Source organism: Plectropomus leopardus, chromosome 5 (genome assembly GCF_026936395.1).
Source record: "Plectropomus leopardus strain MGB_pleo_1.0 chromosome 5, ASM2693639v1, whole genome shotgun sequence".
Lineage (NCBI taxonomy): Eukaryota > Metazoa > Chordata > Actinopteri > Perciformes > Serranidae > Plectropomus > Plectropomus leopardus.
In genome coordinates, this window is record NC_142180.1 from 30,462,357 (window position 1) to 30,476,157 (window position 13,801).

Below are 13,801 nucleotides of genomic sequence, written 5' to 3' on the forward strand. Positions count from 1 at the left end.
TTCTTGTGAGCTTTGTACCCGTACCCGCCATGATAACAACCTGGAGGGGATGACAAGATCTCAGCCCCTACCTGATGGCTGAAGGCCAACTGCTGGTCTGCCAGCATGCAGCATTTGTCCTCAGCCAGTGTCTGTCCCTAACGTTGACACAGAGTTTTATCTCGCAGAGTAGTGAGACACCTACTGGCTTATGTGAGTCATATCATGTGAGAGGTCTAGAGTCAGAGAGCATGATGGGATTTGAACTTGATGCATGATGAAGTAACACAGTTTGGGGATGTAGTAAATACTTTCACTGGCAAATCTGGAATATTTAAGTCTATATTTTTAATTGTGAAAATTATGGGCAGATGAATCAATCATGAAAATAATCATTTGCTGCAGCCCTACACTCTTGTCTTTATGCCCTATAGTCAAGTGTATCAAATGCAATCAAATGTAATGATCTATTAATAATGATAATATTAATATTAATAACATATTTTTTGTACCATCTTTTGGTATTGAAGTTGAGATGCACAGGTGCTCCAGTAGTCATATGTGTGAAGGGAGGTTTACTGAGAATTAGGTTACTTCTATTAATCTGTCTCATAGTTGCTAAAACTGATGGTTGAAATGATGCAGCACCAAAGTTTCCACTAGAACAGACGCTACAGATCTTGCCATTTCATCGGCTGATGGTTTGCACTTCCACAAAATCAGATCAGCTATTGGATTTTTTTGGCAAACGTACGTTTGCAATGGCTGCGTGGGTTTTTTCTCATGTTCAGAAGAATCATTCTGCCGTCCTCACTGTCTGTCTTTTGTTCTCCTCACTTTCACACAGACAGCAGAAACCAGCCTCAGAGGAAGACGGGACTCGATAGACAAAGACAGCAACACAGAAAAAAAAGGCGAAACCTCACCTCCAACACTATGTGCATCTGACACACAACTGGTGAGTACGGCCTCATCTTAATGAAGGCAACTTGTTATTGGAAGTGTGGTGGCAGAGCAGGTTTGTCTATGAGCCTGTAGGCTTTTATACTAACTGTTTTTAATCCTCTTAGCTTATGATTACAGCTGGGCACATCACAATTAAAGAAGCAAATATAACTGTGCGATGCTTAGTTTTTTTTGATACACAGGAATCCTCAATATGCCAGAATTTACGATACTTAGTACCACTTACATACCAAGGCAAAAAGAAAAGAAGTGTTAAGATGATAAGATATATTTTGTCTAATTTTTTGAAGCCTTCACACAAAGCGGGTTCAGAAAAGTCACTGAACACACACCTCCAGTCACGTGGTGGGCTTGTTGCTGGAGAAATGTGTAACAGCCGCAGGTTGAGGACCAGTTGATCATCCTGCTCTTTGTTTAATTCTCGGGTTGAATGTCTGATAGTAGCTGTGTGTGTTTAAATAGTTTTGATACTTCAAATACTATTAGATGTATAATCAGCTTAGATCACCATTCTAAACATGTGGTATTGGAAAAGAATCAAAGTATTTGTACTTTTGACAAAATTACATGTTAATGTAGATGGAATCCAACAAACTGTTGCGTTGTAAATGTATTTACAGTTTATCTTTCGATGAAAAGATAATTGCTAGTTAAATGGGACGCTTGCATTTCTTGTAGAAGGGCTGGGTGATATGTCTACAGGTCCTTAAAAAGTATTGGAATGTCTTTAATTCAATTTTGTAAATATTAGGCCTGAAAAGTAGTTTAATGGTCTTAACTTTCAATTTGTGAGGTCTTAATTGCCATGAAAATTTATTTATTGAACTTTCTATCACAAAAAGCAGTCTATAGGAGAAAACAGATTAATTTTTTGTCAACATAAACTAAAGAAACGTAATAATCCCACAAGAGCAGTCCCACCCACCCTTACCCCCCCATCATTAAAGCATTTGTAATTCTGCCTTGTTTCAAGTACATCAGACGTATCTCGCTGTCAACCCACAACAGATGGAGAAAGGTTTTCTTTTAAAATTAAACAGAATTTTTTTTCTGATGCCATGTACAAGGAGATTGCTTTAAGACGCATGGAGACAGAGTGAGCGTCTGCACTTTTCCATGATAAAGCATTTATTACCAGCAGTCATGACCAGTGTGATGAATAAGACCTTGTTTATTTTGGCAAGAGGGATGTTGGATATGTGGCCTAGTCAAGCTAGCTTACGTGAACAAGGGATCCATTTCTTTTGGTTGTAAGAGTGAAGCTCTTCTACGTGAAAATCAATTGTCAAAATTTTCGGTGTTACAAATCTGACATACCTGTAACTAAATCTACTCCAACTAATAACCATATTCCTACATAAAACCTTCCTCTGCAATGGATTACATATATACTGTTCTCCTCTTAACCTACCTGCAATGGTTAAACTAACCAGACGGCTCTGGCTGTTCCTTTTATTTGTCTTCAACCACTTATTTATTATACCCACATGACTGATACAGGGTTCCTGCAGATCCTAAAAAAGTCTCAAAAGGCATTGAATTCATTAATCTAAAAACAAGGCCTTAATTAGTATTAAAATAATGTTTTTTTCTCACATTGCATTGTAAAATCCCAAATTAATTAAAAATGAATCCTTTTTTTTTGCAAAACATTGATAAATTCCTCTTTTTGAACTCCTCATGATGAGAATTCAAGCAGTTGAATCACACATGCAGAGTGAAAAATAAAAAAATGCACAGAAGTGCCAGACATTTCCCTAAAAGGGAATAATGATAATATGATGATAATGTGATAATGTGATATAGTCATTGTTTTTTCTTTGTTTTTTCAACATTTGATGCAAATAATCTAACTTTTTCACTGAACCAAAGGCATTCATGTGTTATGTATCACTAAACATTTGGGCAAAATAAAATTCAGTTTTGGTTATTAGAAAATTAATCTCAAAATTCCAAGTGACATTTAAATGTCTTAAAAAGTCTTAAATCTAACTTTCCTAAAGCTGCAGAAACCCCTGCGATGATTACTTATCAAGAAATCTCATTGTGTGAATATTTTGGTAAAGCACCGAAAGTCAACCCTACAGTATCGCTACAATACTGATATTGAAGTATTTGGTTGAAATACCTTGACATTTAATTTTCTCCATATGACCCAGCCCTATCGTATAGTATGATTACATTCATCACAGCAAAAAAGGACCTGCGTTGTGTGTTTGTGTGACAACTGTGTACAATCTTTCCAAGTGGTATTTTGCGTCACAGCCTAGAGGCACCTCAGACAACACAACAAGACATACGTAGGTATTAGAGCAGGAAGTGAGGTAATTACAGATGTACGACTTTATAAACAACAGGCAGACTCAGACTTGTAAATACAGACTGGCGATTGCTTCCTGTGTAGTTATACACTGCTGGCAAACAATAGGAGGGAAGCTGAGATGATGTAGTGGTGTTTGCTCTCGGCTTAGCAGAATGCAACTGTGGGGAGCAGCTAATGGCTCTTAAAGCACGGCCCATTTCAGCTCGAGCCTTTAGCCAGCCAAAAAAAACAGGCTGAGAGATGGACACACACACACACACACACACACACACACACACAGAGGGCTGCATTGTCAAGTACACAAGGGATGGCTTTGCTGGCTTTCAGTATTCTAAGCAGCTTCTTATTTTCCTTACTGTCTCTTTGTGCTTTTGGCAAAGAATCGTCTCTGAGGTGTTTCAGTCATGGACAGAGAAGAATATTTAAGAATATAAAATATAGTCTTAATAAATTCACTACTTATTATCTGATTCGCAGGAGGAAAAACTTGGCAGCACTGTTGGGAACAGATTCAATCATGTAGATAAATTATCAAGAAAGCAAACAAACATTTCCCAGTTACAGCCTCTAATACATTTTTGTGTTGCTGACATTTGGTAAAGGAAAGAGTAAGAGTAAACTTTGGGCTGTGGTAGCTTGTGTTGTGTATTTGTCTTTGACATGAATATAATTGCTTCAGTTAATTGTATGATACTTAAAATGGTATGTATGAGATATAAGTTTTTAGTAAACCAAGTCATCAAGTGTTTGACAGTCTCCTTTGCTTTGTTTTTCACTGTCTTTAAATATTATTATTTTTGTCTTTCTGCTCGTTTGTATAATCATTTCTTTTGTTGCTTTTTTACATGTTCGAAATAAATCAAATCATACATGGAGTATTCAGGTACTCAGCAGGTTTTTCAGAGGATGAACATAACACCAACTAACCAAAACACGAGAATAAACCTCGTTTTTGATGATTCTGTCATTTCCAGCAGACAGTTTTTACTCCTGAAAATCATATTGACTGTTGAAATCTAGCAAGAGCGAGAATATCAGGATGAACATATTCTTCTCTGGTAGCTAGCTGACAAAAGAGAAAAGAAATCTTTCCTGTGTCCGGCCTGTAGAGTCACCGAGTGGCAGTGGGTCATGCTCGAGTGTCGGCTGTAAGCTGTTTAGGGTTGTGGCTCGGTCTGACAGCTGCTTTCTCCAAACCCCTTTCACAGAGGATCTCCTCCTAATGCTCAGCCTAAGCTCCTTCTGTCCTGTCCTCTCTCGTGTGTAGTGAGTGACAGGCTCTGAAAGTGCGTGTCCATATGGAATTCACAGACATGCCGGGACAATCGCCGAACTTGTCGACACTTTCACCGCCAACTCAAGTTCACTCATGACTCATTTTTTGAAGCTGATTTCAGTTCAGTATTTGACTAAAATAATGAGAATGCTAGGATCCAAGAAAAGATCCGCACACTATATCAAAAACTCCCAGTAAATTTTAATTGTGCAATGTTTCGATCTAACGGAGATCTTCGTCAGGCATTTTCAAATATCATCACAGAGCAAGCAATATAAAGACACAAGCACATTCATCTCTCAGGTGATTGTGACTTGCTTGATTAAGAGACGATCCACTCTCAGGCGGAGACAGTCGGGCTGGGCCACTCAGAGCAAAGCTGACAGGTGCCCTCTGACACTCTCACATGGGGGACAGAACATGTCTCCATGAAAAGAAACAAGAATGTACCACATACAACACATCAAAAGTTAAAAAATACTAAGTACAACACATCAAAAGTTACAAGTATAAATCAAAATTCATCCAAAAACACTAATTTTAAAAACAATCTAGAAAAGTACATAGAAAAAATAGTAGACCAAAATGTCAAAAATAGAAGAAAGGTAATAAATTATTCTCCCCAAAAAGTTTTGGAAACACTGGCAAATTCAGTCGGCAATTTGTGTTGTGTTAGGACCTAAGACAGCAGAACAACACAAACAAATAAAAGAAAAACTTATGTTTGATTCATGCTTTGGTTTGATCTTTTTTTGATCGATCACCTGTAAAAGTCCTTTTGATGTGCGTGCCCTCCACCTTGCTTGCTCAAGCCGGAGAATGCTCTAACTTATTTTAACCAGTAGGTGGTGCTGCCGCCACAAGCTGGTTTGTCTGCTCATGTTTTCAATCATAATGGCCGAGATGTAGCGCAAAACGTGCTCACTGTGGCGTATTTTGTGTGTTTTCAGAGGGCCGGGCGGGCTTTGCTGCAGCTGAGGATGATGAATGGTCTCGTGCGCTAGAGCTGGATGGTGTGGGAATGATGGACCTCCCTAATGGCCAATCAAGCATCACCACCACCGCTGCAACTGTCTCTGAGGTGAGGCCACGCCCACTTGCCAGACCACCATCTGTTTGTCAAAATTCATCTTGTGTGTGTTCAACCTAGCAACACTGGTTCAGAGTGTAATTATTAGGTGTAGTTATGTGAAATATTAACATATTTTTCAATGATTCTCAGCTGTGCTACGACATCATGTTGCTTAATTCACCCTCTTGAACTTTGCATACTTCACCTCTCTCCTCCACTTTATATTCTTGGTCTTAACGTCACAGCCGTCACTCCTCTCACCTTTTAATGCACCTGTGTGTTTTCTAGAAGAGCAGCAGCTCAGAGTCTCTCAGCGACAAGGGTTCTTCGGACCTGAAGAAGAGTTTTGACGCCGTTGTGTTCGATGTGCTGAAGGTCACTCCTGAAGAATATGCAGTAAGTAAAGTGTGTGCGGCTGTCTTTGTCTGATTTATCTGTATGTAGTGTTTAAAAAACTGAAATGATTCGTCAGCACAAATGTGATGTGCTGACTTGAGACAGGAGGAAATGGGATGATAGGGGAGGAAATGGGGTCAGAGTTTGGATCAGTAATAATTGATGATGTTTGGCGGTGCCAAGCAGGCACTGATAGATTTCCTCTGGCTGCCTCTGTGCAAACTTTCCATGGTGACTGAACAAACAGAAGTCACATTTCTGTAGAAATAGCCTTCTTTTGTAGTGAGGAATGTTTCTCGGGATTGTCCCATGATAAATCAAATAAAAGCACATTCCCCATCATGTCTGTAATCTTTTATCAATGCTTTGATGCATGTTGACTGTTTTGCACCATTCGGCCATAAGAGGGCACTCTTTATCTTCTCTTTCCCCCAAGTGTCTTTACTTCACATCTCCATGCTACAACAAGGCACAATATCGTGTTATAGGGACACGACTGAGTCCCTTCATCATGCTGCCTTTTCATTATTTATTTATTTAATGTTTATTTAAAAGGGACATCGCATATTAATGAACACCAGTATAAAATACAGATGTAAATATGCCGGAGTTAGCAAGACTGCTAATTTACATCCGAAAATAAAGACAGAAAGAAAGAGAAAAGGAAAACAACACAACAGAAAACAACACAACAGTTCATCCAGAGGACAAAAGTGCATTAACAGTAGCAATGTAAACTGCATGGCATAAAGTGCACGGTGCAAAGTACTTTATCTATGTGCAGAATGTAGAATTCAACACGTGTTGGTTCTAATTTACACAGAATTAAACAATGGCAACATCATGCCACTATAGTGTGTGATATTAGACAGCATGCTGGCATTGTGGAGGCAAAAGAGGCATGACATTTAACACAACAGTGTCTGCCTTTAGTTTTACATATAACATTCATGTAAGCAGCCTTTACTAAACAATAACAGTTGCATAACATGGCAGTCACTATATGGTTGCTGATCTCATCCTCTTTTCGAAAAGTAAGGAGCTCCTAAATCTCATTGTGGACATTTACTATTATCCTTGTTCTTTAGCTGTTATCTACGAGTAGATGCTTTTTAAATCTCCTACAGCTAGTCATTACACACCATCAAAATGTCCCACCTGTCCTGCCAGCTCAAAGGTCAGACAACTCTGCTCCCCAATTCCATGACTGTACCTTTTATACAGAATGGCGAGACGGCAAAGTGGTGTGATATTGTCATCGTGGAAAGGCAGTGTAAAAGGGGATTATAAAAGACCACAGTCACTCACTCCTACCTGCTTTAAATGACATGACCTCACTTGCAAAAGCAAGTTTTAATTGTTAAACTGTTATTTAAGAAACCTTAGACAATTGGACAATTTATTATTCTTTCAGTTCGCGATAATATATCTCTTAAATGGCAGTGTGATATTTGAAAGGTGTGACAAAATGTTTGTTCCAGTCTGAACATAGCCATCCTAACAACTGTTGTGTTTCGTCTCCTCCAGGGCCAGATTACGCTCATGGACGCTCCTGTGTTCAAAGCCATCCAGCCAGAGGTAAGCTGATCTCAAATCTGTAGAGAGAGCAGAGGTGTTAAAAGCATTATTTGGATGTCATTTTGTAAAACTGACCAGCTTGGAAACCTTGGCGCCTGGCATTTATTTTGATGCTACACTCCACCCTCCCAAACAGTGCAGATCAAGTACACCTCGTCATGGCAACGGCATTCCCTGATGGCAGCCGGACAATGCGCCATGCCACACTGCAAAAACTACTCAGGAATGGCCTGAGGAATGTGATGACCTGACCTCCAAATTCCCCAGATCTGAATCTGATTAAGCATCCGTAGGAGGTGCTGGTACCCTAGAGGTTCTATGTTCATGCCTCGACATGTAGAGCCAATCTAGTCCAAGGTGGGGCCTCTGACCTGTCAAAGCCCAGACGCAGGTCCTCTGAGGGGGTCCTATGTTGTAGGGCACCAGGATGTTGGCAGCAGATCTTTTGAGTCTTGTGGGGCACCGGCACCTTCCACAGATGCTTGATCGGATTGGAACCTTTGTCTTGGGCCATACCTGAACAGTTTTTGGCATTGCTTTGTCTAGCTGGGGAGGACACTGGTATCAGGGAGTGCAGTTCCAATGAGAATACGTGCTTGATCTGCAATGGTGTTTGTGTTGGAGATGTATTTCAAGGTTCATCAGGCTCAGGTGCCCAGTAGCTCAGTTGGTAGAGCGGGCGCCCCATGTGCAGAAGCTGCAGAGGGTTAGATTCTGGCCTCGGCCCATTGCTGCATGTCATCCGCTCTCTCTCTCCCCCTTTCACTCTTAAGCTATCCTATTAGATAAAGGCAGAAAAGCCCAAAATAACCTTTAAAAAAAAAGATTAATCGACATGAGTGCCAAGATCCAAGGCATTGTAACGAAATGATCAATGTCACTTACTTTACCTGTCAGTGGGTGTAATGATGTGGCTGATCAGTCTATTTATATTTAAGATTTCACTCCCTCCTTTTGCTGTCTGTCTCCCTCTGTCCTTCTCTTTCTCTTTTCTCCATCACAAAGTTTCCATGCATTTGATATCCCTGTACCATGCTGAGCAGCTGTGATCAGAGCTCAAAGTCAGAGACACATATCATAGTAATGCAGAAAAAAGAGCATCTGTAGGTGGGTTTCCATTAACCCTAAATTTATGCAAATTGAAACAGCGAATATAAAATACACCTAAAGGAAACATGTCAATTTTGAAAAAACTCCCATTTACTGCAAAAAAGTTTTCATGCTCACATGAGGTGGTATTTCAGGCAAACAGAAAAAGACATTTCACAAAACACTTTTTTCGCTTTTAATGGTCACATGATGCTATGGCTATGCGCTTGTCGGTAAGAATGGCATCACATAACATGCCAACGTCGCCTTTGATTGGAAATAATGACAGCTAATGTGGTGGCTACAATATAAATAAAGCTGCTAATGTTTTGAACATCCTTCGCAATGCTTCTTGGAATGTTATCGCCAGAGGAGAAGTTGCATAACATCACTTAAATGGAAAATGCAGTCATTTCACAATTGTGTATTATTGACATTTGAAATATTACTTACATTTTGCACAAATCTGTAATGGAAACCCACCTTGTGTCTCACCCATTCTTGCACACCTCGTCTGTTGCCTCAGTGAGAGCCGGTTTAATCTCTTTTGGACTGTTAGCTCCTTCCTGACAGCAGTCATGGATAACCTGTGTTTAAGGTTGGCCGCTGTGGCCTTATAAAAGCAGCATTTAAACCGCATTTCAGTGTGTTGTGGTACATTCTGACTCCTGCTATTGCATATGTGCAACACTTGTCTCAGTCTCAGCCCCTGACACACACACACACACACACACACACACACACACACACACACACGCACACACTGCCCTGGCAAGATATCATTCACAGATCCGCATTTTGAATCAATTTAGATAACAATGTCATTGTGTGGCTTGACCTTTTTGGATTCTTGTAAATAGTTTGTTGTATCTGAGTAATGGAAAAGATTAAGGTTTCTGAGGAGTTTCGTCAGGATTTGTCTTTGGGGTATTGCCGTTTCTTGACTCAGAGGGGAAGCCATTGACGTCGTCTGGACTCCAGCCCTAACGCCTCAACTACACGGGGCCAAGTTCACACAGAGGCGACTGCAGGGTTTTAGAAATGCAAACATGCTCATGTGCTTAGTCTGGTCTAACTGACTGACTGACTGAGTGGGTTTTACAAGCCTAATGAAAATGTGTCTGTGCATTTTAGTCCAATGTTGCAGTCTGAAAAAGCTTTAAAGGGTTGGGTGCATGAGGATGCAGTTTCACTTATTGCTTTGAAATGCTGCGATCTTTTGGAGAGACTTGCAGTGGGATGTTGGGGGTGAAAAGGTGATTTGGAGAGAAGTCAGAGGCCTGATTGAGGGGGAGGGCTGACAAGAAGCTGAAGGCTGTAGTCCTGAAGGGAGTGAAGGAGCAGTGTGCAGTATGCAAAGAGACCCAGCAGCATCCTGGCAGGGACAGACTGGACTAGAGAGGCTTTTCCTGCTCTCACGGTGCTTTTGTCTCGAGGCACTGGCCGAAAAAAGCAACACAGCTATGACCGAACTGAAACTCAACTAGAGTTTCCACTGCTGTCAGTCTCCTCGCCCTCCTCACAGACACATAATGAGAAAAGCAGGTGTGTGTGTGTGTGTGTGTGCGCGCGCGCGCGCGTGTGTGTGTGTGTGTGTGTGTGTGTGTGTGTGTGTGTGTGTGTGTTGGTGCACGCCTGCTGTTTCACTCGGCTCACTGCCTGAATAGGAAAATATTAAATAACTTGGTTGAATCTGTTAGTTGTGCAATAATGTTTTTACTGACATGAAGCCCACTTTTGCCTTTTAAAGTACCCTTTAAATGCCATGTTACAACACTGCATTCAACTCATATTTCAATTTTATCTATAAATCCTAACATCACAAATCACAATTTGCTTCAGAGGGCTTTACAGCATACGACATCCCTCTGTCCTTGGACCCTCACAGTGGGTGAGGAAAAACTCCCCTCCAAAAATCCTTTAATGGGGAAAAGAATGGTAGAAACCTCAGGAAGAGCAACTGAGGAAGGATCCCTCTTCCAGGACAAACAAACGTGCAATAGATGTTATGTGTGCAGAACAGATCAACATAATAAAATAAGACAAAATGATAGAGGGAGAAAGAGAGATAGGGAGAGATGCATGGCAAAAATGGCAACAATAATAACAACAACTATAGTAACTACTACCACCAACTTTAACAATAGCAACAGAAATATGAATATTGATGAAAGTAGTTTATAACAGTATGTATGTTGCATATATAAAATAAGTCATCATGGAACATGAATGTATACAAAGTTTACATATTTCTTGGATGATAGAATTATTTTCTTGGATCATATGCTGGTTTACAATAATAGTATGTGTATGTGACAATAACTATCACAGGTGTAAAACAGTAGTAATAAGTAACATGACTAATAATCCTACGATAATACTTGTAAAAACAGTACTTGGTGTCTGGCAGAAGAAACCTGTGAGACAAAGGAGCTCAAAGGCTTTGGAGAAGAAGCTGAGTCATTAATATGCATTAATAGGACATAAATGTTTGCAAGTGAAGAGAGAGAAATGGAGAGAGGAGCTCAGTGTATCATAGGGAGTCAGCAAATTAGACCTATATCAGCCTAACGAGGGGCTGGTTCAAGGCAAGTCTTAAGTCTACTTGTAAATGTGGTATGCTATGTGATATGGTAGCTGAAGTTTTACTTATTGATAATGAGAAACTGTGCATAATTAGGAGATTGTGAGAGTGTGAAGAAGACAAAGGGTGTTCGTTTCCATGATGTGATATGTTGTAATTCTTATTCGATGAACTATTTAAGGGAATGAGTTAACTTTTGATTGGATATGATATGTTCAGTTTCATGCTTTACTCAAGTTTGACAAATCCAGATGTTTTTCAGAAGGTCTCATGTTAAAGTATTTTGACTTTTTGCATAATAACAAACAAAAGATGATTAAAATTTTCCACCAGATTAGATCCAAGTGTTTCTGCTCTGTGGTCGCTCACATTATAAATGGTTTGTTACATGCTCCTTGAGTGACCTTGCAACAGAGTTAACCGTAGATAAACTCAGCTTGCTCTTTTGTTTTTAATGCATGGTGCGAATGTTGTTATGTGCGTGGATTGCATGTTCTGTGTCAGCAGTGTGTCATACCCTAATGTTTCTGCAGTTTTTCCAAGACTGCGGTAATTTCCGTTGTACTGACTACTTGAAATAGTTGAAACGGCCATAAACTAGCTGTGACTTTGCCTGTTTATGTCTGTGTTCAACATTTTATTTTTCCCCTCACCATAAACACATCATAACGGCCTTAAAATAATATCTGTGTAGGGTTTGAGGAAGAGAGCGCCATAGAGAGAGAGAGAAAGAGTGAGTCCAAATGTTACTTTGCGTGTTTACGACGTTTTGTACATGTGTACATGACGCACAGATACTCTGGCCTGAGCTGGAAAAGTTACCCCAGACAAGACTGCAGCAAAACAGTGGATCTCATTAACTCAAGTGTTCCAACGCTGACATGGAGCAGATGTATGGAGACCAGCCGGTGAGGTTAAGCCAGACCCTCTGGACGAGGAAAAAAAGTGTCTGTCACAATAGCAGTAAAAGATTACATGAGAGCTGAGGGTGGAGACACTGAAAACAATGCGAGGAGATGGTATAAAGTCAGGCCAACACCATTTGGGAAAGAAACATAGTCTAGGCTCCTCTTTTCTTCCATTCTGTGGATATACTTTATAGTGTGGAGTATTATGGATAATAACCGGAGAGCAGTGTTTCTAAATAACTCTTTGATATCCAAAAAAGCCTCAAAAGAGCTTGGTTTAAAAGCTCAGAGCTTGAACGCATGCCTCTGACACAGCAGACAGCACAGAATCTAAACACATCTGCTTCTGATGATTCGTTAAGTGACAGCTCATAAGATGTTGCCATGCATGAGGGTTGCAGTAATTTACTTCCTACACGTAATGGACCCTCGTCTACAGCACAGAACTCATAGTTCTCTGTGAACAAAAAGATGGCAGAGAAATCGACAGAGCTGCTGAGCAAAGCATTGACAGAGTCTTGTGTTCCTTTTTAAAAGATGAGAACACCAGAAGTTATTTTTGATGGTAAAATAATCTATAGCACAGAGCAGACTGATGTGTAATCTACAACCCTCGGCTGAATTACTGATATGTTCTTTGGCTGTTTGGTTTGTAAAGTGAAATGCCATTGAAACGACAAGACGGATCATAGAGAGGGGCAGGGGAGAGGATGCAAGGGACTTGCAGCTAAAACTTTTTCTCTCGTGTAAATTTACGAGGCTGTGATTAGTAATGGGTTGTAGCATTGGCTGGTTTTATCAGGAGTGAAGTGGATGGAAGTTTGTCGTATGGATAGATCAGCTGATGTGAAATGTAGAGAATAAAATTAAGTGAAAAAGAGAATCATGGTGAAATAAAAGAAGACTTTTCCTCCCTTCATCTCGTCTGTTTCTCTGTCTCAGTTGACCATTTCTAATTTCATAATCAGACGTGCGTCTATGATCTACAGCTGGATGTTTATGAAAGTTTATGAAATAGAGGCTAAGAGCAAAAGAGAGATTGAGTGATGTAGAGGGACTCAAGGAGACGGGGGAGGTTGCTTTTGTTTTAAACACACAGTCATGACAACAGCTAAGTTAGTAATTTAGTGGCTTTGGCTGGCAAGCTTCAGCTCAAAGGGAATAGCTATCGGATTGCATTTTACGTACCGCTGAGAAGTATGTCAGTTCCTCTCATGTCTGAGCGCCCAGCGTAGAAATCCTCCGAACAGACCGAAGGTCTCATGTGAGATGGTGATGACTTGTAGTTGGAGGCAGGTAACGTTTCACATATTCAGGCCCGTCTCGCCTTCACGCTTAATGTTTTCCAGCACTGATTGTGAGATAAAAAGTCAAATCTTTTCTGTCTTACAATCACAGCTGAATATGAGATGTAAAAAAATGCATTTTTCAGCAGGGCCCTGTAGTCTGCACATGTTGTTTTCTGGTGGAGGGATTGGACAATGATTTCTTCACAACAAACACAAAAGGGAATCCCACCCCCACTACAGCCTGTCAGCATGACGGTCAATACACATTTATCATGCTGAAAGGTGTAGAAAATAATGTTTTGGCAGTATAGTCAGAAAACCACAGGGGCAAGTTTTTCCTT

General features: G+C 40.3%; 1 protein-coding gene across 2 annotated transcripts in view; it reads left to right on the forward strand.

The window, feature by feature from the left end:
• The window catches only part of ralgps2 (Ral GEF with PH domain and SH3 binding motif 2), a 104,798-nt gene that overhangs the window by 27,747 nt on the left and 63,250 nt on the right, over positions 1–13,801 (forward strand). For both annotated transcript variants that reach the window (XM_088077931.1, XM_088077930.1), the window contains exons 2-5: positions 827–937; positions 5,495–5,625; positions 5,905–6,012; positions 7,540–7,590. In XM_088077931.1, coding sequence (XP_087934057.1) covers positions 5,566–5,625; positions 5,905–6,012; positions 7,540–7,590 — 219 coding nt within the window. In that variant the 5' untranslated portion in view covers positions 827–937; positions 5,495–5,565. The remainder of the gene's footprint in view (positions 1–826; positions 938–5,494; positions 5,626–5,904; positions 6,013–7,539; positions 7,591–13,801) is intronic.